The following is a 21,436-nucleotide window of genomic DNA, read 5'->3' as shown; positions in this document are numbered from 1 at the left end:
AGTGCCGGATGTCAGCTGCAATAGTCAGCTGACACCCGGCCGCGATCGGCAGCACTCCCCCCGTGAGCGCAGCTGATCGCGCTGGACGTACTATCCCGTCACTGGGAATTAAGTCCTAGGTCACCTTGACAGGATAGTATGTCCAATGGGATTAAGGGGTTAAAAACCGGATCCGTCGTAAAACGGATAAAAAAACCGGATGAAACCGATGGAAAACTGATGAAACGGATCGGTTTTTTTGCCGGTTCTGCTAGTCGGATCTGGCAGAAAACGGATCCATTTCATTAGTTTTTCACAATTTACGCCGGATCCGTCGCTCAGGGGCGAAAACGCTGAGTCCAGCCTGATGGAAAAAACCTGATGTGTGAAAGTAGCCTAAGAGTTCATGTAACCTGCAACAACTAATAACTAAACATATCTGCTTAGAGTAAGACATTTTAATGTACAGTGCTGTGCAAAAGTTTTAGGCGCTTGTGGAAAAAATGCTGCAAAGTAAGAATGCTTTCAAAAACAGAAATGTTAATAGTTTATTTTTTATCAATTCATAAAACAAACAACTCTGCAATTTACTTTTCATTAAAAATCCTCTCAATTCTATAAACGGAGGTATTTTTAATTCTACTGTATAGTATAAAGCTCACTGTCTAGGTTATCAGCCACCTCTACAGTCTATCAGAGGTGGCAAGGAGCGCCTGCTTGCAAGGTCTTTGCTATAGAACTTACAAATGCTGCTCTGAAGATGGCTCCTGCCAATTTCAGTGACCCTGCGCTCCTCCAATGCTGCAGAGGTATGGCACCCTCTTCTAGCAGTACTTGACAGCATAGTGTTTGGGCCAGCAGTGCTCTAATTCAGCTGGCCCAAACTTTGCATCATAATTAGTGCACTCTTCCTGGCACATAGGAAGTATGGAGACAGGAGACGGGGGCGCTTCATAAGAATAAAAGTAAAATAACCCCTTTTATTTATAATGGGGTCTGCCAGGTTTCTTTAAAGAAGCACTCCTCCCATAAAAGTTTTTATCGTCTTAATATATTGCAATCATAATATTATATAGCACTGTGTACTTACAATTGCTCATTTTGCCTTTCTACCCAGATAATTCTTCTATTTTTTCTTCTCTATGTAGAAAAAGTAAGTTTCTTGACTAGTGACTCATTGAGGAAAAATTAACCTCCTGTTTCTACATAGAACTTAGAAGGATTCAGCTAGTCAGTTTTTAATCATGTGATGTCACAGACCTAATGGAAAAGAGAAGAATTAACTGGTAGAAGGGTAAAATGAGCAATTGTACGTACACAGTTCTAAATAATGTGATGAATCAATATATTAAGAGGATAAAAAATTTGATGGGAGCATCGGTGCTTCTTTAAATGTCTCTGATATTGAAAAAGAAGGAGGTAACATTCTGTTTTTGTATGGATGATCTGTGCTGTCTGTGTCTTTCCGTGGCAAAGCCAGGTGTCAGAGGTCAATAGGCCCCAGAACACATCTCTACTGGCACTATATCAGTGATGTGACTTTTAACAGTCAAAATTTATAAAACTATACATGATTAGAGAATGTAATAACCTCTAATTTTCACGTATTGTTTATTAGGGCCAGTACTCTTGGCAGAAGTAGGAGACACCTTCGAGGTCACATTTAAAAACAATGCAAGTCGCCCATACAGCATCCAAGCTCATGGGGTGAGCTATCAAAAAGCCATGGAAGGCTCTCTCTATAACACAGGGGACAATGCTGAAGGTAAACATAAAGTGTATATGTATTGTTAGGAATCATTTCTGTGTCTCTTCCATTTTTCTTAGCAATGGTGAACTATTGTCTAAAGTGATTAAAAAGCATGTAGATATTCATTTTCATTGATGACATAAAATGATAGATATTGCAATTTTTTGACTATCTGCTTTTACAATTATCTGGGTCACTCAAACGCAATGATTTCTGACTTAAAGGGTTTGTCTAGTCTTCATAAATTGTTAAAAATGCAACTTGCTTGTAAAAGCAAGCAACTTTGAAATTAACCTCTTGTTAAAATCCTCTCTATTCTCAAAAATAGAGGGATGATTCATTTTATAATTTGTTATTTGTTGCCTAGGGTACCAGCCACCTCTGCAGTCTATCAGCAGTGGCCACTAACCTAGGCAGAAGCGCTGCACTTAACAAGCTCTTTGCAATAGAGCATGAAAAATCTGCTCTGAAGTTCCTGAGATCAATACATTTGCTTCTGCACTCTTCCAATGCTGCAGAGGCAAAGCTGGCTCTGCTTGGAGCATCAGAGGAGAGGAAACTTTGGGCTAGTGGCTCAGCCAAGCTGCTGGTCCACACTGTCAATCATCAGGACTGTACCACCCCCTAGCAATCAGGTAGATGAAAAGCAGAGAAGTGTTGCGATCACATCCTGGCCCTAGAAGTTACTACAATCTATTTGATAAAAATGTTTACTTGGCTTGTTGGCACATTACAGCCAATCAGCAGGCTGGCTATGGTATCTACTGATGGAAAATCAGCTGTTATTACTGAGAAAACCATCAGACAATCCTGATTTCCCATGCAGCACTCATGCTTGTAGTGGCTCTTCAATGTGGCAAAAAGTGGGAAGTCCATGCAAGGAATTACTTCTCTTACATTCATGGGGATATGAATAAGGGGTGTCTAAACTGAACAACCCTTATATAAAAGTAAATAAATACATATAATGATTAGTGATGAGTAGGGTTGAGCGACTTTAGCTTTTTTAGGGTCGAGTTGGGTTTTGTGAAACCCGACCTTCTCGAAAGTCGGATCGCGTGAAATCGGCCGATTCTGCTGTAAAGTTGGGTTCCGGACCGGAATACGAGACCCAATGCAAGTCAATGTGGATTATTTAGTGTCTCTCTCTCTCTCTCTCTCTATCTCTCTCTCCTCCGTGCAAAGCATGTGTTGTGTTTGACTTCGGAAATCACTGCAGCCCAAACGGTAATATGGCTCTATGACGCCGCAGAAACCAGGCCGGAACCTATGTCATCACGCTGCCCACACTCCTTAATTGGCTGAAAAAATGGCGGGGAAGGCGTCATACAAAACGCGACTTTGGCGCCAAGATCGCCGACCACGTGGCCGATCCCACGCTGGAGTTGGGTTTCACGAAACCCGACTTTGCCAAAAGTCGGCGACTTTTGAAAATGAACGATTCGTTTCGCTCAACCCTAGTGATGAGCAAACGTGCTTGGATAACTTGTTATCTGAGCATGCTCGGGTGTTATCCGAGTATCTTAGGCGTGCATGAATAATATGTTCAAGTCCCCGCAGCTGTTAGACAGCAGCAAAACACATACGGGCATTGCCTGTTTGTTAGGGAATCCCCACATGTGTTGTGGCTGTCTGACAGCCACAGGGATTTTAACATATTATTTGAGCACATCCAAGATACTTGGATAACACCTGAGCATGCTCAGATAACACGTTATCCACAAGTTGAGCAAAGCGGAATGAGTTTACAAGGGAGTGACCTAGTGAATCCTTTATCCAATGCTCAGCTCTTTCTCAAACGGTGTTTTCTCTGACGTGCTACAGGATTTCACAGGATGACATACTTTATTGCAGTCATGCAGCCTTTCACTATTTTGTACCATGTATAGGATAACGTGAAACTGCTGACAGGTTACTGTACTTTATTCACTGTGACAACTTTGAATTAATCTTTCTTATGTGCTTTTTGCTGCATAGTATAATGATGGAAGGGTCACTCGGGTGAATATATTCTGCTGCAATCTCAAATACCCGTGAAACAGGTTCCTCTGGGTTTGTAATGTTGTTAATGTTTGATGCTGGTTCCCACTTGGGGTTCCTGATATATCTGAGGGTATGCAACCCATGTATTGTGCATTAGCAAGGAAGGAATCAGTTCAGTTTATAAAAATTAATTGAAGTTTACTGATGGGTCTGATAAAACATGTGAACAGAAGGCAGCAAGTAAAAAACTTGTGCTGTTATTCACAGTGGGCTTCATGTAACACTTCAGCAATACAACATGAATAACTTGAATCCTCCATTTCATCTATCTGTCTTTCGCTGTTCACAGCCCACTTCCATGCAGTACTATAGCCTCGGCCTTGCAAGTCCAGTATTTTTCCACTAACGATAACAGATCTAGCTAAGGCCGGGGTCACACTTAGCGTAGGGAAATACGGTCCGTTTTTTACAGGCGTAATAAGCGGAAATGATCCCAAAACAGTGATCTGTACGTCATCCGTAGGCAGGGTGTGGCTGCGTATTTTGCACATGTAAACTTCCGTATGTAATCCGTTTGGCATCCGTACAGCGAGATTTTCTCGCCGGCTTGCAAAATGGACATATATATATTTGGCTCAAATATTCGTAAAAACATATGTACGGTCTATATATATATATATATATATATATGCTAGCTGTACTACCCGGCTTCGCCCGGGTTAATGACTGCTGTTAGCAAAATAGAATGTGTTAACAAAAATTTATTCTGCACACAAAAACCACAAAACAAATAGATAGAAATGTAATTATTAAAAGGCAAAAACTAAGCAAATAGAAGCATTTCACAACATATATTAGCTTTGTTATACTGAGAATGTCTTTGTTGCCTATATTAACCAATCAGAGCTCAGGTTAATTAACTGTAGCAAAATAGAAGCTGAGCTGTGATTGGTTGCTATTGGCAGCCTGATAAATCCCCAGCCAACAGGAAGCCCTCCCCCCTGGCAGTATATATTAGCTCACACATACACATAATAGACAGGTCATGTGACTGACAGCTGCCGTATTTCCTATATGGTACATTTGTTGCTCTTGTAGTTTGCTTATTAATCAGATTTTTATTTTTGAAGGACAATACCAGACTTGTGTGTGTTTTAGGGCGAGTTTTATGTGTCAAGTTGTGTGTGTTGAGTTGCGTGTGGCGACATGCATGTAGCGACTTTTGTGAGATGAGTTTTGTGTGGCGACATGCGTGTAGCAACATTTTGTGTGTTGAGTTGCATGTGACAGGTTAGTGTAGCAAGTTGTGTGCAGCAAGATTTGTGCATGGCGAGTTTTGCGCGTGGCGAGTTTTATGTGTGGTGCATTTTGAGTATGTGCAAGTTTTGTGTGAGGCAACTTTTGCATGTGGTGCAACTTTTGTACATGTGGCAATTTTTCTGTGTGTGCAAGTTTTGCATGAGGTGAGTTTTCCATGAGGTGAGTTTTGCACGTGTGGCGAGTTTTGCGTGAGCCTAGTTTTGCATATGGCGAGTTTTGCATGTAGCGAGTTTTGAGTGGTGACTTTTGTGTTTCGACTTTTATGTGGCGAGGTTGGTGTGTGTGTGTGGTGAAATGTGTGCTGAGGGTGGTATATGTGTTCAAGCACGTGGTAGTGTGTGGCGCATTTTGTGTTTGTGTTCATATCCCCGTGTGTGGTGAGTATCCCATGTCGGGGCCCCACCTTAGCAACTGTACGGTATATACTCTTTGTCGCCATCGCTCTCATTCTTTAAGTCCTCATTGTTCACATCTGGCAGCTGTCAATTTTCCTCCAACACTTTTCCCTTCACTTTTTCCCCATTATGTAGATAGGAGCAAAATTGTTTGGTGAATTGGAACGCGCGGGGTTAAAATTTCACCTCACAACATAGCCTATGACGCTCTCGGGGTCCAGACGTGTGACTGTGCAAAATTTTGTGGCTGTAGCTGCGACGGTACAGATGCCAATCCCGGACATACACACATACATACATACACACATTCAGCTTTATATATTAGATATACCTGTATGTAATCTCCTGTATATAGTATATACCTGTGTGTCATCTCACCTATATATAGTATATATCTGTGTGTCATCTCCTGTATATAGTATATACCTGTATGTCATCTCCTCCTATACATAGCATATACCTGTGTCATCTCCTCCTGTATATACTATATACCTGTAGGTAATCTGCTCCTGTATATAGTATATACCTGTGTGTCATCTCCTCCTGTATATAGTATATACCTGTATGTCATCTCCTCCTGTATGTAGTATGTACCTGTATGTCATCTCCTCCTCTATATAGTATATACCTGTGTGTCATCTCTCCTGTATATAGTATATATCTGTGTGTCATCTCCTCCTGTATATAGTATATACCTGTGTGTCATCTCCCCTGTAAATAGTATATACCTGTGTGTCATCTCCTGTATATAGTATATAGCTGTATGCCATCTCCTCCTGTATTAGCCCTCGTTCACACGTTATTTGGTCAGTATTTTTACCTCAGTATTTGTAAGCTAAAATGGCAGCCTGATAAATCCCCAGCCAACAGTAAGCCCACCCCCTGGCAGTATATATTAGCTCACACATACACATAATAGACTGGTCATGTGACTGACAGCTGCCGGATTCCTATATGGTACATTTGTTGCTCTTGTAGTTTGTCTGCTTATTAATCAGATTTTTATTTTTGAAGGATACCAGACTTGTGTGTGTTTTAGGGCGAGTTTCGTGTGTCAAGTTGTGTGTGTTGAGTTGCGTGTGGCGACATGCATGTAGGGACTTTTGTGAGATGAGTTTTGTGTGGCGACATGCGTGTAGCAACTTTTTGTGTGTCGAGTTGCATGTGACAGGTTAGTGTAGCAAGTTGTGTGCAGCAAGTTTTGCGCATGGCGAGTTTTGCGCGTGGCGAGTTTTATGTGTGGTGCCTTTTGAGTATGTGCAAGTTTTGTGTGAGGCAACTTTTGCATGTGTTGCAACTTTTGTGCATGTGGCAATTTTTCTGCGTGTGGCAATTTTTCTGCGTGTGCAAGTTTTGCGTGTGGCGAGTTTTGCACGTGTGGCGAGTTTTGCATGTGGAGAGTTTTGCGCGTGGCGAGTTTTGAGCGGCGACTTTTGTGTTTCTACTTTTATGTGGCGAGGTTGGTGTATGTGTGGTGAAATGTGCACTGAGGGTGGTATATGTGTTCGAGCACGTGGTAGTGTGTGGCGCATTTTGTGTGTGTGTTCATATCCCCGTGGTGGTGTGATTATCCCATGTTGGGGCCCCACCTTAGCAACTGTACAGTATATACTCTTTGGTGCCATCGCTGTCATTCTTTAAGTCCCCCTTGTTCACATCTGGCAGCTGTTAATTTGCCTCCAACACTTTTCCTTTCATTTTTTCCCCATTATGTAGATAGGGGCAAAATTGTTTGGTGACTTGGAAAGCGCGGGGTTAAAATTTCACCTCACAATATAGCTTTGACGCTCTCAGGGTCCAGACGTGTGACTGTGCAAAATTTTGTGCCTGTAGCTGCGACGCCTCCAACACTTTTCCTTTCACTTTTTCCCCATTATGTAGATAGGGGCAAAATTGTTTGGTGAATTGGAAAGCGCGGGGTTAAAATTTCACCTCACAACATAGCCTATGATGCTCTCGGGGTCCAGACGTGTGACTGTGCAAAATTTTGTGGCTGTAGCTGCTACGGTTCAGATGCCAATCCCGGACATACATACATACATACATACATACACACACACACACATTCAGCTTTATATATTAGATATATACAGTGGGGCAAAAAAGTATTTAGTCAGTCAGCAATAGTGCAAGTTCCACCACTTAAAAAGGTGAGAGGCGTCTGTAATTTACATCATAGGTAGACCTCAACTATGGGAGACAAACTGAGAAAAAAAAATCCAGAAAATCACATTGTCTGTTTTTTTATCATTTTATTTGCATATTATGGTGGAAAATAAGTATTTGGTCAGAAACAAACAATCAAGATTTCTGGCTCTCACAGACCTGTAACTTCTTCTTTAAGAGTCTCCTCTTTCCTCCACTCATTACCTGTAGTAATGGCACCTGTTTAAACTTGTTATCAGTATAAAAAGACACCTGTGCACACCCTCAAACAGTCTGACTCCAAACTCCACTATGGTGAAGACCAAAGAGCTGTCAAAGGACACCAGAAACAAAATTGTAGCCCTGCACCAGGCTGGGAAGACTGAATCTGCAATAGCCAACCAGCTTGGAGTGAAGAAATCAACAGTGGGAGCAATAATTAGAAAATGGAAGACATTCAAGACCACTGATAATCTCCCTCGATATGGGGCTCCACGCAAAATCCCACCCCGTGGGGTCAGAATGATCACAAGAACGGTGAGCAAAAATCCCAGAACCACGCGGGGGGACCTAGTGAATGAACTGCAGAGAGCTGGGACCAATGTAACAAGGCCTACCATAAGTAACACACTACGCCACCATGGACTCAGATCCTGCAGTGCCAGACGTGTCCCACTGCTTAAGCCAGTACATGTCCGGGCCCATCTGAAGCTTGCTAGAGAGCATTTGGATGATCCAGAGGAGTTTTGGGAGAATGTCCTATGGTCTGATGAAACCAAACTGGAACTGTTTGGTAGAAACACAACTTGTCGTGTTTGGAGGAAAAAGAATACTGAGTTGCATCCATCAAACACCATACCTACTGTAAAGCATGGTGGTGGAAACATCATGCTTTGGGGCTGTTTCTCTGCAAAGGAGCCAGGACGACTGATCCGGGTACATGAAAGAATGAATGGGGCCATGTATCGTGAGATTTTGAGTGCAAACCTCCTTCCATCAGCAAGGGCATTGAAGATGAAACGTGGCTGGGTCTTTCAACATGACAATGATCCAAAGCACACCGCCAGGGCAACGAAGGAGTGGCTTCGTAAGAAGCATTTCAAGGTCCTGGAGTGGCCTAGCCAGTCTCCAGATCTCATCCCTATAGAAAACCTTTGGAGGGAGTTGAAAGTCCATGTTGCCAAGCGAAAAGCCAAAAACATCACTGCTCTAGAGGAGATCTGCATGGAGGAATGGGCCAACATACCAACAACAGTGTGTGGCAACCTTGTGAAGACTTACAGAAAACATTTGACCTCTGTCATTGCCAACAAAGGATATATTACAAAGTATTGAGATGAAATTTTGTTTCTGACCAAATACTTATTTTCCACCATAATATGCAAATAAAATGATAAAAAAACAGACAATGTGATTTTCTGGATTTTTTTTTCTCAGTTTGTCTCCCATAGTTGAGCTCTACCTATGATGTAAATTACAGACGCCTCTCATCTTTTTAAGTGGTGGAACTTGCACTATTGCTGACTGACTAAATACTTTTTTGCCCCACTGTATATATATATATATATATATATATATATATATATATATATATATATATATATATATATATATATATATAGTTATATTTCATACAGATCTAGATAGCTTAAAAGCCGGTAATTCAATTGCCGGCTTTTGCTATCTCCTTATCAAACCCGACAGGATATGAGACATGTTTTACATACAGTAAACCACTTCATATCCCTTATTTTTTTACATATTCCTCACTACTAATGTTAGTAGAGTGTGTGTGCAAAATTTGGGGGCTCTAGCTGTTAAAATAAAGGGATAAATCACGGAAAAAACTGGCGTGGGCTCCCGCGCAATTTTCTCCACCAGAGTGGGAAAGCCAGTGACTGAGGGCAGATATTAATAGCCTAGAGAGGGACCAGGGTTATTGGCCCCCCCCTGGCTAAAAACATCTGCCCCCAGCCACCCCAGAAAAGGCACATCTGTAAGATGCGCCTATTCTGGCACTTAGACTCTCTCTTCCCACTTCCGAGTAGCGGTGGGATATGGGGTAATAAAGGGTTAATGTCACCTTGCTAATGTAAGGTGATATTAAGCCAGGTTAATAATGGAGAGGGGTCAATAAGATACCTATCCATTATTAATCCAATAGTAGTAATAATACACACACATTATGAATAAAGTATTTTAATGAAATAAATACACACATGGGGTTGTAAAATCTTTATTGTACACTTAATCCACCTGAAGGCCCCCATTCTGTAAAATAAATAAAATAATAAAGCAACAATATCCCATACCTTTCTGGCGACCAGTCATGTCCCACGCTGTAAATCCATCTGAAGGGGTTAAATAATTTTACAACCAGGAGCCTGCTAATGCAACTGCCCCTGACTGTAAAAACTGGAGAATGAATGGAATGCAGGGGAACGTAGCATCATAAACTTGCAGTGATGCGCCCCCTGCTGGCATAAACTCATATGAACTCTAGCGTGGGAATTTTTCGAAATATTTTCCCACGCTAGAGTTCTTATGAGTTTATGCCAGCAGGGGGCGCAGCACCGCAAGTCTACAGTGCAACATTCCCCTGCATTCCATTCATTCCCCAGTTTTTACAACCAGGAGCAACAGCTACATTAGCAGGCTCCTGATGGTAAAACTATTTAACCCCTTCAGATGGATTTACAGCGTGGGACATGACTGGTCGCCGGAAAGGTATGGGATATTGTTGCTATTTTCTTTTACAGAACGAGGGTCTTCAGGTGGATTAAGCTTATAATAAAGATGTTACAACCCCATGTGTGTATTTATTTCATTAAAATACTTTATTCATAATGTGTGTATTATTAACCCTTTACTACTATTGAATTAATAATGGATAGGTGTCTTATTGACCCCTCTCCATTATTAACCTGGCTTGATGTCACCTTACATTAGCAAGGTGACATTAACACTTTATTACCCCATATCCCACCACTACAGGGGAGTGGGAAGAGAGAGGCTAGGTGCCAGAATAGGCGCATCTTACATCTGGGGTGGCTGACTGTTTTTAGCCAGGGGGGCCAATAACCATGGTCCCTCCCTATGCTATTAATATCTGCCCTCAGTCACTGGCTTTCCCACTCTGGGGAGAAAATTGCTCGGGAGCCCACGCCTCTTTGTTCCGTGATTTAACCTTTTATTTTTTACACCTAGAGCTCCCAAATTTTACACACAGACACTTCTAACATTATTAGTGAGGAATATGTAAAAATAAATAAGGGATATGAAATGGTTTACTGTATAAAAACCATGTCTCTTATCCTGTCGGGTTTGATAAGGAGATAGCAAAAGCCAGCAATTGAATTACCGGCTTTTAAGCCATCTAGCTCTGTATGAAATATAAATATATGGCTTGAGAAAGGCTCAGATGGAGCCGAAGCGTCGCCCAGACAAGTGGGTTGATTAAATCTTCCACATTTTCACTGAAGAAATGGAGTGCTGCCTCTTTTTTTGAATTCGTGTGAACTTGGTGCAATCGTTGGACTGGTTGCTTGGGGCCTTGCACCCGAAGATAAGTAGAATTGTTGTGCTGTTCCGTTTTTCTATTGTGTGTATATATATATATATATATATAAAATATATATATATGTATAATGTGTGTATGTGTCTCAATGACTTTCATCCATAGATTTTCATTGGTGGATTTTTTGCGCAATACGCTGACAAACGCAGCATGCTGCGATTTTCTACACCCGTAAAATACGGCTGCAAAATATGCGGCAGATAGGAGCTGCCCATAGAGAATCATTGGTCTGTGTGCAATGCGCAGTTTTTGCGCTTCTCATACGCCCCTAAAACTTTCTAGTGTGACCCCAGCCTAACACAGAGTCTCTTCAGCCCCACTTCACCTGTGCTGTCTCAGGGTCCCCCACAAGCCCACAGCTCTACCTCCTTGGTTTCTGGATGTATCCACTACAGTTGTTACCTTTTCTAGACACCTAAGAATGTGTTGTCATTAGAGAAGGGTGAACCCGAACTTAAAATTTTGAGTTTCCTACCGAATAGTTAATGTCCGGTGGTAAATGCCAAACACGGACTTTTCCCAAAAGTCCATTGTACTGTAATGTTCTGAATTCCAGAGGAAGAGAGACACACAATTTTCCAGCTCAAAAGTTTGGATCCTCATTGCTTTCAATGTAGTTCAGGTTATTGTTCAAGTTTGGGTAAAGTTCTGGAACCTGAACCGAACTTTGGAAGAAAGTTAAAGTAGGGTACCAGAGCCCAAACCTCTACGGGTCCACTCATCCCTCCTAAGCCTTCTCTATGGTCATGTAAGTAATAGGAAGCTGAATAAAATCATACCTTGATATCTGAAATCTGGTCTTATTCCAGAGAAATACTTGTTTTTCTTATTTGTAAATGAGCTGTTCAGGACTCATGATCCGCATGAGAATCTGCCTCCAGAACATATTTTAAGCAAAATGTGACACTTCCAGTGTGATATGTAATGACCACTCTCTGTTCTCCTGATCTCTCTGCAGAGCTGTGTGTGACTATAACTAGAGATTGGCAAAACTGACTGGTAAAGTTCAGGGTCCGTACCAAACACCTAGTGTTCATGCACGCATCCCGAACACAGACTTCTCCAGGAAGACCATGTTACTGTTCAGATTCAGCAACTCAAACATTTGGTGTTTCCCACACTGTCATCTGCATGACAGTGCAAGACACACCAGCAGCTCTGGTCGGTGGTAAGATCATTACCACAGGTCAGAGAGCCGCGGTTCCCACACTGACAGCGTGAGCCAGCAGCTCTGACCAGCCGTAAAAATAAGAGAGTACTACTCTCATCAACCCATGCCTGCTGTCGCTGTTAATAGCACAAGCAACACTGACAGCTGTGTTCTGCAACCCTCAGCTGTCAGCTTTATCATGGCTGGTTATCAAGAATAGAGGGGTCCCATGCCATTTTTTAAATTATTTTAATAAGGATTTTATTGTGGCTGGGTCTTTTTTGCAATCTATCTACGGGGTTAGTTATACCTGCCTCTCCATTACTATACCCTTGGCTTAATGTCAACTGCCAATACAAAGCTGACATCAACCCCAGAACTATTATCCCACTTGCTATCGCACCCAGCCAAGTGGGAAGAGCAAGGCTAAGTGCCAGATTTGGTGCATTCTATTGATGCTCCATTTCTGGGATGGCCAAGAGCTGATGTTTTTAGTCTGGGAGGGGGCCAACATTCATGGCCCTTTCATAGACTATAAATATCAGCCCGGAGCTGTCTGCATAGCCTTTGCTGTTTAACGAGTATAGGGAAGATTCCACGTCATTTTTTTTTCAAGCCAACTCACACTGACACAGGAGCGTTATCGCTCCTGCAGTGTGTAGCGCTGAGCTGCCGTGAGAAAGTTTATTAAGTTCAAAGCTGAAGAACCCCAGTTGCCAAAAGACAGTGGGAGACTCACCAAATGTATGGAGGAAGGTGCTGTGATCAGATGAGACCAAAATATAACTTTTTGGCCACCAAGGAAAAAGCTGTGGCTATCACCAAATCAACAAAGCTCATGACCCCAAGAATACCATCTCCACAGTGAAACGTGGTGGTGGCAGTATCATGCTGTGCTGATGTTTTTCGGCAGCAGGGACAGGGAAAATGATCTGAGTCGAGTGGGAACATGGTTTTTGCTAAATACTGGAATATTCTTGAGTAAAACCTGTTTTAGCCTGTCAGTGATTTGAGACTGGCATGGAGATTCACCTTCCAACAAGACAATGACCCACAGCATATTGCTAAAGCAACACTCGACTGGTTTAAGGGAAATGTGTAAATGTTTTGGAGTGGCCTAGTCAAAGCCCAAACCTTAATCCAGCTGAGGATCTGTGGTCAAACTTGAAGATTGCTGTTCACCAGAGGAAACCATCTAATTTGAAAGAGCTGGAGCAGCTTTGCGTTGATGAATGGGAAAAATCCCAGTGGCAAGATGTGGAAAGTTCATAGAGACTTAGCAGTTGTAATTACTGCAAAAGAAGGCTCTAGATAGTATGGACTTTAGGAGGGTGAAAAGTTATGCACACTGAAGTTTTCGGTTATTCTGTCCTATTTGTTGTTTGCTTTACAATAAAAAGAAAACAAAATGGTCGCAGTTGAAGGGAACTGATGAACTGATGCAAACCCTCAAAAAAACAGTGAAATTCCAGGTTGAGAAGTAGCAAAACGTGAAAAATGCCAAGAGGGTGAATACTTTGACAAGCCACTGTACATATAAGAAAAACATGGATATCTCTGAAATAGGACACCAGATCGCAAATATCAAGGTATTACTTTATTCAGCTTCCTGTGACCAACATGCCCATATAGATGGCTTAGGAGGGTTGATCTTACAACAGTTTCCCATTAACCCCAAAACTCCTTCCACCATCTGGGCTCTTCAGCGGCAACCCCACCTCTCCCAGCTGTCTTTTCTTCCATAGTCCCACATAAGAGGAATTGCAATAAACCATGTCAAACAGTATGCAGCTTTTCTATACGGATATTCCATCGGATAATATGAACACATGTGTATAGCATATCACAGTATCAAAATCATCACAGCAATATCTTCAGGGGCTGGCAGCCATCTTTAGTCCTGCACAATTACAGTGATTGAAATGCATTGGTAAAGTGTACTTCTAATGACAGTGAAAGTCTAAGCATACATGTCTGTTTAAGTCATTAGCGTGCTCCCAGAATTTATAGGAGTGGTCCGAAGTTCAAAGTATTTTTTATTCTAAAGCCCTATCTATTTAGTCCGATAATCTAAACATTTTTTTGCATACCTATCGTTCCCCAACTACCCTACCTAACTGCCTTTTTCCCCCTTCTTCCTTCTTGATCATGCTTCATTACAGAGTTCTAGTGCTTGCTGGAATACTTAAGAGAAACATCATGAGGGGTATAGGTCACTGCCACAGCCCCTACCTTGAAACGAAGAGTTATCAGTGACACTTGTCACAGAGGCTGGGCTAGTCCCTGCGTGATATGTACTATGCAATGTGCACAATGACAGCGCACCCTCTGCTGTTGGCTCATATCAGCAGTAACAACCTGGCAGGAGAGCACATTGTCAGAATACCCAACATGCAGAGACCAGCGCAGTCAATGCAAGTGACGTCACTGGTTTCTGCACTCCAAGTATTCTGACAATGCGCTCAGTTGCTGGCTAATCTGAGCTGGTAACTGAGCACGAGCTGTCTTTGTGCACATCACACAGTGCACAGTGCAGGGATTAGCCTAACTCCTGAAATAAGTTTCACTGATGATGCTTCATTTCAGAGAGGGGGCAGGGGCTGCGGCAATGACCGCAGCCTGTGGCCCCTGATGACGCTTCTTTTGAGTACCCCAGCATGCACTTGAATTCTCAAACAATGCCTCATCAAAAAGGAAGTAGGTGAAAAAAGAAAAGCAGTTAGATGATGTAGTTAGGGAACAGTAGGGAATTTTTAATTCAGGTATATTAGAAAATAGTTTAGATTATAGCACTAAATAGATAGGAATTTAGAATGAAAATTACTTTGAACTTTGGACCTCCCCTTTAATACATTATCAATTCTTTTACTGCATGGAAAAAAATCTTGTTCCATAAGTATCATTATTTGAAAGAGAAATATGGAAGTAAAAGCCACTGACTTGTATTTTTATTTTTGCATTTATTAACACTGCAGAATTTCAGGCTTCCCATGTAGCCCCTGGAGATACATTCACTTATAGGTGGGAAGTACCAGAAAGTGTGGGGTCAACTATCCATGACCTGAACTGCTTACCATGGCTGTACTACTCATCGGTTGATATGGTCAGGGACACAAATTCGGGACTGGTGGGTCCTTTGCTAGTGTGTAAGAGTTTAATTTATGGCAAACAGGTTAGTACTGGTTTATTTTACATTTTTCCATATATTTATTATAGTGTTGCTATTATAGTGTACTGAATAGCTTTATTGACTTTACAATATGTGTGACTATGATCTGCTTTAGAATAGTAGAAAGCATAACTTATATATTCTACAAACACAGCAGCACAATACAATTTTTTTATTATTTTTCAGAATATAGGCTCATTTGGGAACCCCTATCACCAGCAGCTCTGGTGCACTTATGATTTTCCTATAGAAATTGATCATCAGATGCTAGATAAGGTCAGATCACACAGTGGAAGTTTATTTGAAGTATTTCTAAATAAAGTTAGGACATAGTAGATCAAAATCAGTGGGATCTAGATACAAATTTCTGCGTAGAGCCTCTATATACTGGGATGTCAAAATCAAATACGCAGTGGGTCAAAATTAGAAACTACGACAAAGTCGCAGGCCAGCCTTGATATTTACTAAAAAACATGATATAAGGGAGAAAAATACAGGTATAAGAAATATATATACTGTATATATACTAGCTGTTTCCAGCCAGCTAACACTCGGCACGCTCATTGCGATCTAATTTACGTTGCTGGTGATTAAACTAAAGTAAATAATGACAACATTCAATAGCGCTTACGCAGGTGGTAAATTAACTTAAAATGAAGTTAATAACAATAGTGTGGTGATGTGTTGGGGGCGGGATTGTGTGTGGTGATGTGGTGGGGTCGGGATTATGTGTGGTTATGTGGTGGGGGGCGGGATTGTGTGTGGTGATGTGTTGGGGGCGGGATTGTGTGTGGTGATGTGGTGGGGGTCGGGATTATGTGTGGTTATGTGGTGGGGGCGGGATTGTGTGTGGTGATGTGGTGGGGGTCGGGATTATGTGTGGTGATGTGTTGGGGGTGGGATTGTGTGTGGTGATGTGGTGGGGGCGGGATTGTGTGTGGTGATGTGGTGGGGGGCGGGATTGTGTGTGGTGATATGTTGGGGGCGGGATTGTGTGTGGTGATGTGGTGGGGGGTGGGATTATGTGTGGTAATGTGGTGGGGGTCGGCATTATGTGTGGTAATGTGTTGGGGGTCGGGATTATGTGTGGTTATGTGATGGGTTCGGGATTATGTGTGGTTATGTGATGGGGGCGGGATTATGTGTATTAATGTGGTGGGGGGCGGGATTATGTGTGGTGATGTGGTGGGGGGCGGGATTATGTGTGGTAATGTGGTGGGGGTCGGGATTATGTGTGGTTATGTGATGGGGGCGGGATTATGTGTGGTGATGGGGTGGGGGGCGGGATTATGTGTGGTAATGTGGTGGAGGGCTGGATTATGTGTGCTGATGGGGTGGGGGGCAGTATTATGTGTGGTAATGTGGTGGGGGGCGGGATTATGTGTGGTAATGTGGTGGAGGGCTGGATTATGTGTGGTAATGTGTTGGGGGTGCGGGATTGTGTGTGGTAATGTGGTGGGGGGCGGGATTATGTGTGGTAATGTGGTGGGGGGGCAGGATTATGTGTGGTAATGTGGTGGGGGGCGGGATTATGTGTGGTAATGTGGTGGGGGCGGGATTATCTGTGGTAATGTGGGGGACGGGATTATGTGTGGTAATGTGGTGGGGGCGGGATTATCTGTGGTAATATGGTGGGGGGCAGGATTATCTGTGGTAATGTGGGGGGGCGGGATTATGTGTGGTAATGTGGTGGGAAGCGGGATTTTCTGTAGTAATGTGGTGGGGGGGCAAGATTATGTGTGGTGATGTGGTGGGGGGGCGGGATATTGTGTGGTAATGTGGTGGGGGCGGGTGTTGTGAATTCCGTTCTTGGGCTCCATCCTGTGGTTGCGAATGGTATTTTTGGGAGTTCTGCTCTTGGGCTCCCTCTGGTGGTTTCAAGTGGAAATAAGCAGCTGCGTTCACTAATCGGTTCCCTGGCCTTTGTTATTTAACTGGGCTTTTGGCTGTAGTGGATGCCAGCTGTCAATGTATTTCCTGTGGATTCAGTCCTTTCCTGGAAGTTCTCTGTTAGCCAGTCCATTTTCAGCTTAAGATAAGTCTGCTAGTTTTTGGGTGTTTCCCTGCTTATGACCTTCTGTTCAGTTTAATTTTGTCTCTTTTGTCCAGCTTGTCATTATGAAATATTCCGGCTAGTTGGAAGCTCTGGGGTCGCAGATTTGCCCCTCCACACCGTGAGTCGGTGTGGTGGTTATTTTTTGTAAACTCTGTGTGGACTTTTTAGTTTTTATACTGACCGCACAGTAGCCTTTCCTATCTCTGTCTATTTAGATAGTATTGGCCTCCTTTGCTAAAAAATCTAGTTTCATTTCTGAGTTTGTCATTTCCCTCTCCACTCACCGTCAATATTTGTGGGGCGCTGTCTTCCTTTGGGGGTTTCTCTGAGGCGAGATAGTTTTCCGTTTCCATCTTCAGGGGTAGCTAGTTCTTAGGCTGTGCAGAGGCGTCTAGGCAGAGTTAGGTACGCTCCACGGCTATTTCTAGTGTTGGTGTTAGGAGTAGGGATTGCGGTCAGTAGAGTTACCACCTCCTCAGAGCTAGTACATTATTTGTTTTACCCACCAGGTCATTTCAGTGCTGCTCCATATTCACTAGGTCATATCAGTGATTACTGTCTGTGGAGCTGCTACCTCCTCTAAGTTTGTCCATGATTGGTTTTACCCATCAGGTCATCTCAGTACCGCTCCGTAACCACCAGGTCATAACAGGCGGGATTGTGTGTGGTAATGTGGTGGGGGGCGGGATTATGTGTGGTAATGTGGTGGGGGGCAGGATTATCTGTGGTAATGTGGTGGGGGACGGGATTATGTGTGGTAATGTGGTGGGGGGCAGGATTATCTGTTGTAATGTGGTGGGGGCGGGATTATGTGTGGTCATGTGGTGGGGGGCGGGATTTTCTGTAGTAATGTGGTGGGGGGGCAAGATTATATGTGGTGGGCGGCGGGATTATGTGTGGTGATGTGGTGGGGGGGCGGGATTATGTGTGGTGATGTAGTGGGGGGGCGGGATTATGTGTGGTGATGTGGTGGGGGGTGGGATTATGTGTGGTGATGTGGTGGGGGGCGGGATTGTGTGTGGTAATGTGGTGGGGGCGGGATTGTGTGTGGTAATGGGGTGGGGGGCAGGATTATGTGTGTTGATGTGGTGGGGGCGGAGCTTCTGTGCAGGGGGTGGGATTAGCGAGTAACCACGATGCCTCTTATAGATATATATATATATATATATATATATATATATATATATATATATATATATATATATACAGTGGGGCAAAAAAGTATTTAGTCATTCAGCAATACTGCAAGTTGCACCATTTAAAAAGATGAGAGGCGTCTGTAATTTACATCATAGGTAGACCTCAACTATGGGAGACAAACTGAGAAAAAAAAATCCAGAAAATCACATTGTCTGTTTTTTTATCATTTTATTTGCATATTATGGTGGAAAATAAGTATTTGGTCAGAAACAAAATTTCATCTCAATACTTTGTAATATATCCTTTGTTGGCAATGACAGAGGTTAAACGTTTTCTGTAAGTCTTCACAAGGTTGCCACACACTGTTGTTGGTATGTTGGCCCTTTCCTCCATGCAGATCTCCTCTAGAGCAGTGATGTTTTTGGCTTTTCGCTTGGCAACACGGACTTTCAACTCCCTCCAAAGGTTTTCTATAGGGTTGAGATCTGGAGACTGGCTAGGCCACTCCAGGACCTTGAAATGCTTCTTACGAAGCCACTCCTTCGTTGCCCTGGCGGTGTGCATTGGATCATTGTCATGTTGAAAGACCCAGCCACGTTTCATCTTCAATGCCCTTGCTGATGGAAGGAGGTTTGCACTCAAAATCTCACGATACATGGCCCCATTCATTCTTTCATGTACCCGGATCAGTCGTCCTGGCCCCTTTGCAGAGAAACAGCCCCAAAGCATGATGTTTCCACCACCATGCTTTACAGTAGGTATGGTGTTTGATGGATGCAACTCAGTATTCTTTTTCCTCCAAACACGACAAGTTGTGTTTCTACCAAACAGTTCCAGTTTGGTTTCATCAGACCATAGGACATTCTCCCAAAACTCCTCTGGATCATCCAAATGCTCTCTAGCAAGCTTCAGATGGGCCCGGACATGTACTGGCTTAAGCAGTGGGACACGTCTGGCACTGCAGGATCTGAGTCCATAGTGGCGTAGTGTGTTACTTATGGTAGGCCTTGTTACATTGGTCCCAGCTCTCTGCAGTTCATTCACTAGGTCCCCCCGCGTGGTTCTGGGATTTTTGCTCACCGTTCTTGTGATCATTCTGACCCCACGGGGTGGGATTTTGCGTGGAGCCCCAGATCGAGGGAGATTATTAGTGGTCTTGAATGTCTTCCATTTTCTAATTATTGCTCCCACTGTTGATTTCTTCACTCCAAGCTGGTTGGCTATTGCAGATTCAGTCTTGCCAGCCTGGTGCAGGGCTACAATTTTGTTTCTGGTGTCCTTTGACAGCTCTTTGGTCTTCACCATAGTGGAGTTTGGAGTCAGACTGTTTGAGGGTGTGCACAGGTGTCTTTTTATACTGATAACAAGTTTAAGCAGGTGCCATTACTACAGGTAATGAGTGGAGGAAAGAGGAGACTCTTAAAGAAGAAGTTACAGGTCTGTGAGAGCCAGAAATCTTGATTGTTTGTTTCTGACCAAATACTTATTTTCCACCATAATATGCAAATAAAATGATAATAAAACAGACAATGTGATTTTCTGGATTTTTTTTTCTCAGTTTGTCTCCCAAAGTTGAGGTTTACCTATGATGTAAATTACAGACGCCTCTCATCTTTTTAAGTGGTGGAACTTGCACTATTGCTGACTGACTAAATACTTTTTTGCCCCACTGTATATATATATATATATATACACTGCTCAAAAAAATAAAGGGAACATTCAAATAACACATCCTAGATCTGAATGAATGAAATATTCTCATTGAATACTTTGTTCTGTACAAAATTGAATGTGCTGACAACAAAATCAAACAAAAATCATCAATGGAAATCAAATTTATTAACCAATGGAGGCCTGGATTAAGAACGATACTCAAAATCAAAGTGGAAAATCAAATTACAGGCTGATCAAACTTCAGTGGAAATGTCTCAAAACAAGGAAATGATGCTCAGTAGTGTATGTGTGGCCTCCACGTGCCTGAATGACCTCCCTACAATGCCTGGGCATGCTCCTGATGAGGCGGCGGATGGTCTCCTGAGGGTTCTCCTCCCAGACCTGGACTAAAGCATCCACCAACTCCTGAACAGTCTGTGGTGCAACGTGACGTTGGTGGATGGTGCGAGACATGATGTCCCAGATGTGTTCAATCGGATTCAGGTCTGGGGAACGGGCAGGCCAGTCCATAGCCTCAATGCCTTTATCTTGCAGGAACTGCTGACACACTCCAGCCACATGAGGTCTGGCATTGTCCTGCATTAGGAGGAACCCAGGGCCAACCGCACCAGCATATGGTCTCGCAAGGGGTCTGAGGATCTCATCTCGGTACCTAATGGCAGTCAGGCTACCTCTCAGTGGCGAATTTGCCAATCCTGGTGTTCTGTGGCAAATGCCAAGCGTCCTGCACGGTGTTGGGCTGTGAGCACAACCCCCATCTGTGGACGTCGGACACTCAGACCATCCTCATGGAGCCAGTTTCTAACCGTTTGTGCAGACACATGCACATTTGTGGCCTGCTGGAGGTCATTTTTTAGGGCTCTGGCAGTTCTCCTCCTTGCACAAAGGCTGAGGTAGCGGTCCTGCTGCTGGGTTGCTGCCCTCCTATGGCCCCCTCCACATCTCCTGGTGTACTGGCCTGTCTCCTGGTAGCACCTCCAGCACTTCCAGGAGAGAATTGAAAGTGTTGAATAACTGTTTAGGGTTGTGAGACAGGGATATGAGAGATGAGAAGTAGGTTTGTTTTGCTGCAGCAAGTGTGGCCTTGAAGTAACGAGG

At 43.1% G+C, this 21,436-nt stretch overlaps 1 protein-coding gene across 1 annotated transcript in view; it reads left to right on the top strand.

Annotated features, from left to right (window-relative positions):
* LOC143808314 (ceruloplasmin-like) overlaps positions 1–21,436 on the top strand; it is a 180,275-nt gene that overhangs the window by 104,995 nt on the left and 53,844 nt on the right. Inside the window, exons 9-10 of the mRNA XM_077290837.1 lie at positions 1,598–1,744; positions 15,275–15,471. Of these exons, the coding sequence (XP_077146952.1) occupies positions 1,598–1,744; positions 15,275–15,471 (344 nt within the window). The remainder of the gene's footprint in view (positions 1–1,597; positions 1,745–15,274; positions 15,472–21,436) is intronic.

This window comes from Ranitomeya variabilis, chromosome 2 (genome assembly GCF_051348905.1).
Source record: "Ranitomeya variabilis isolate aRanVar5 chromosome 2, aRanVar5.hap1, whole genome shotgun sequence".
Lineage (NCBI taxonomy): Eukaryota > Metazoa > Chordata > Amphibia > Anura > Dendrobatidae > Ranitomeya > Ranitomeya variabilis.
Note: the sequence above shows the minus strand (reverse complement) of the source record. Positions and strands in the feature narration are given on the sequence as shown.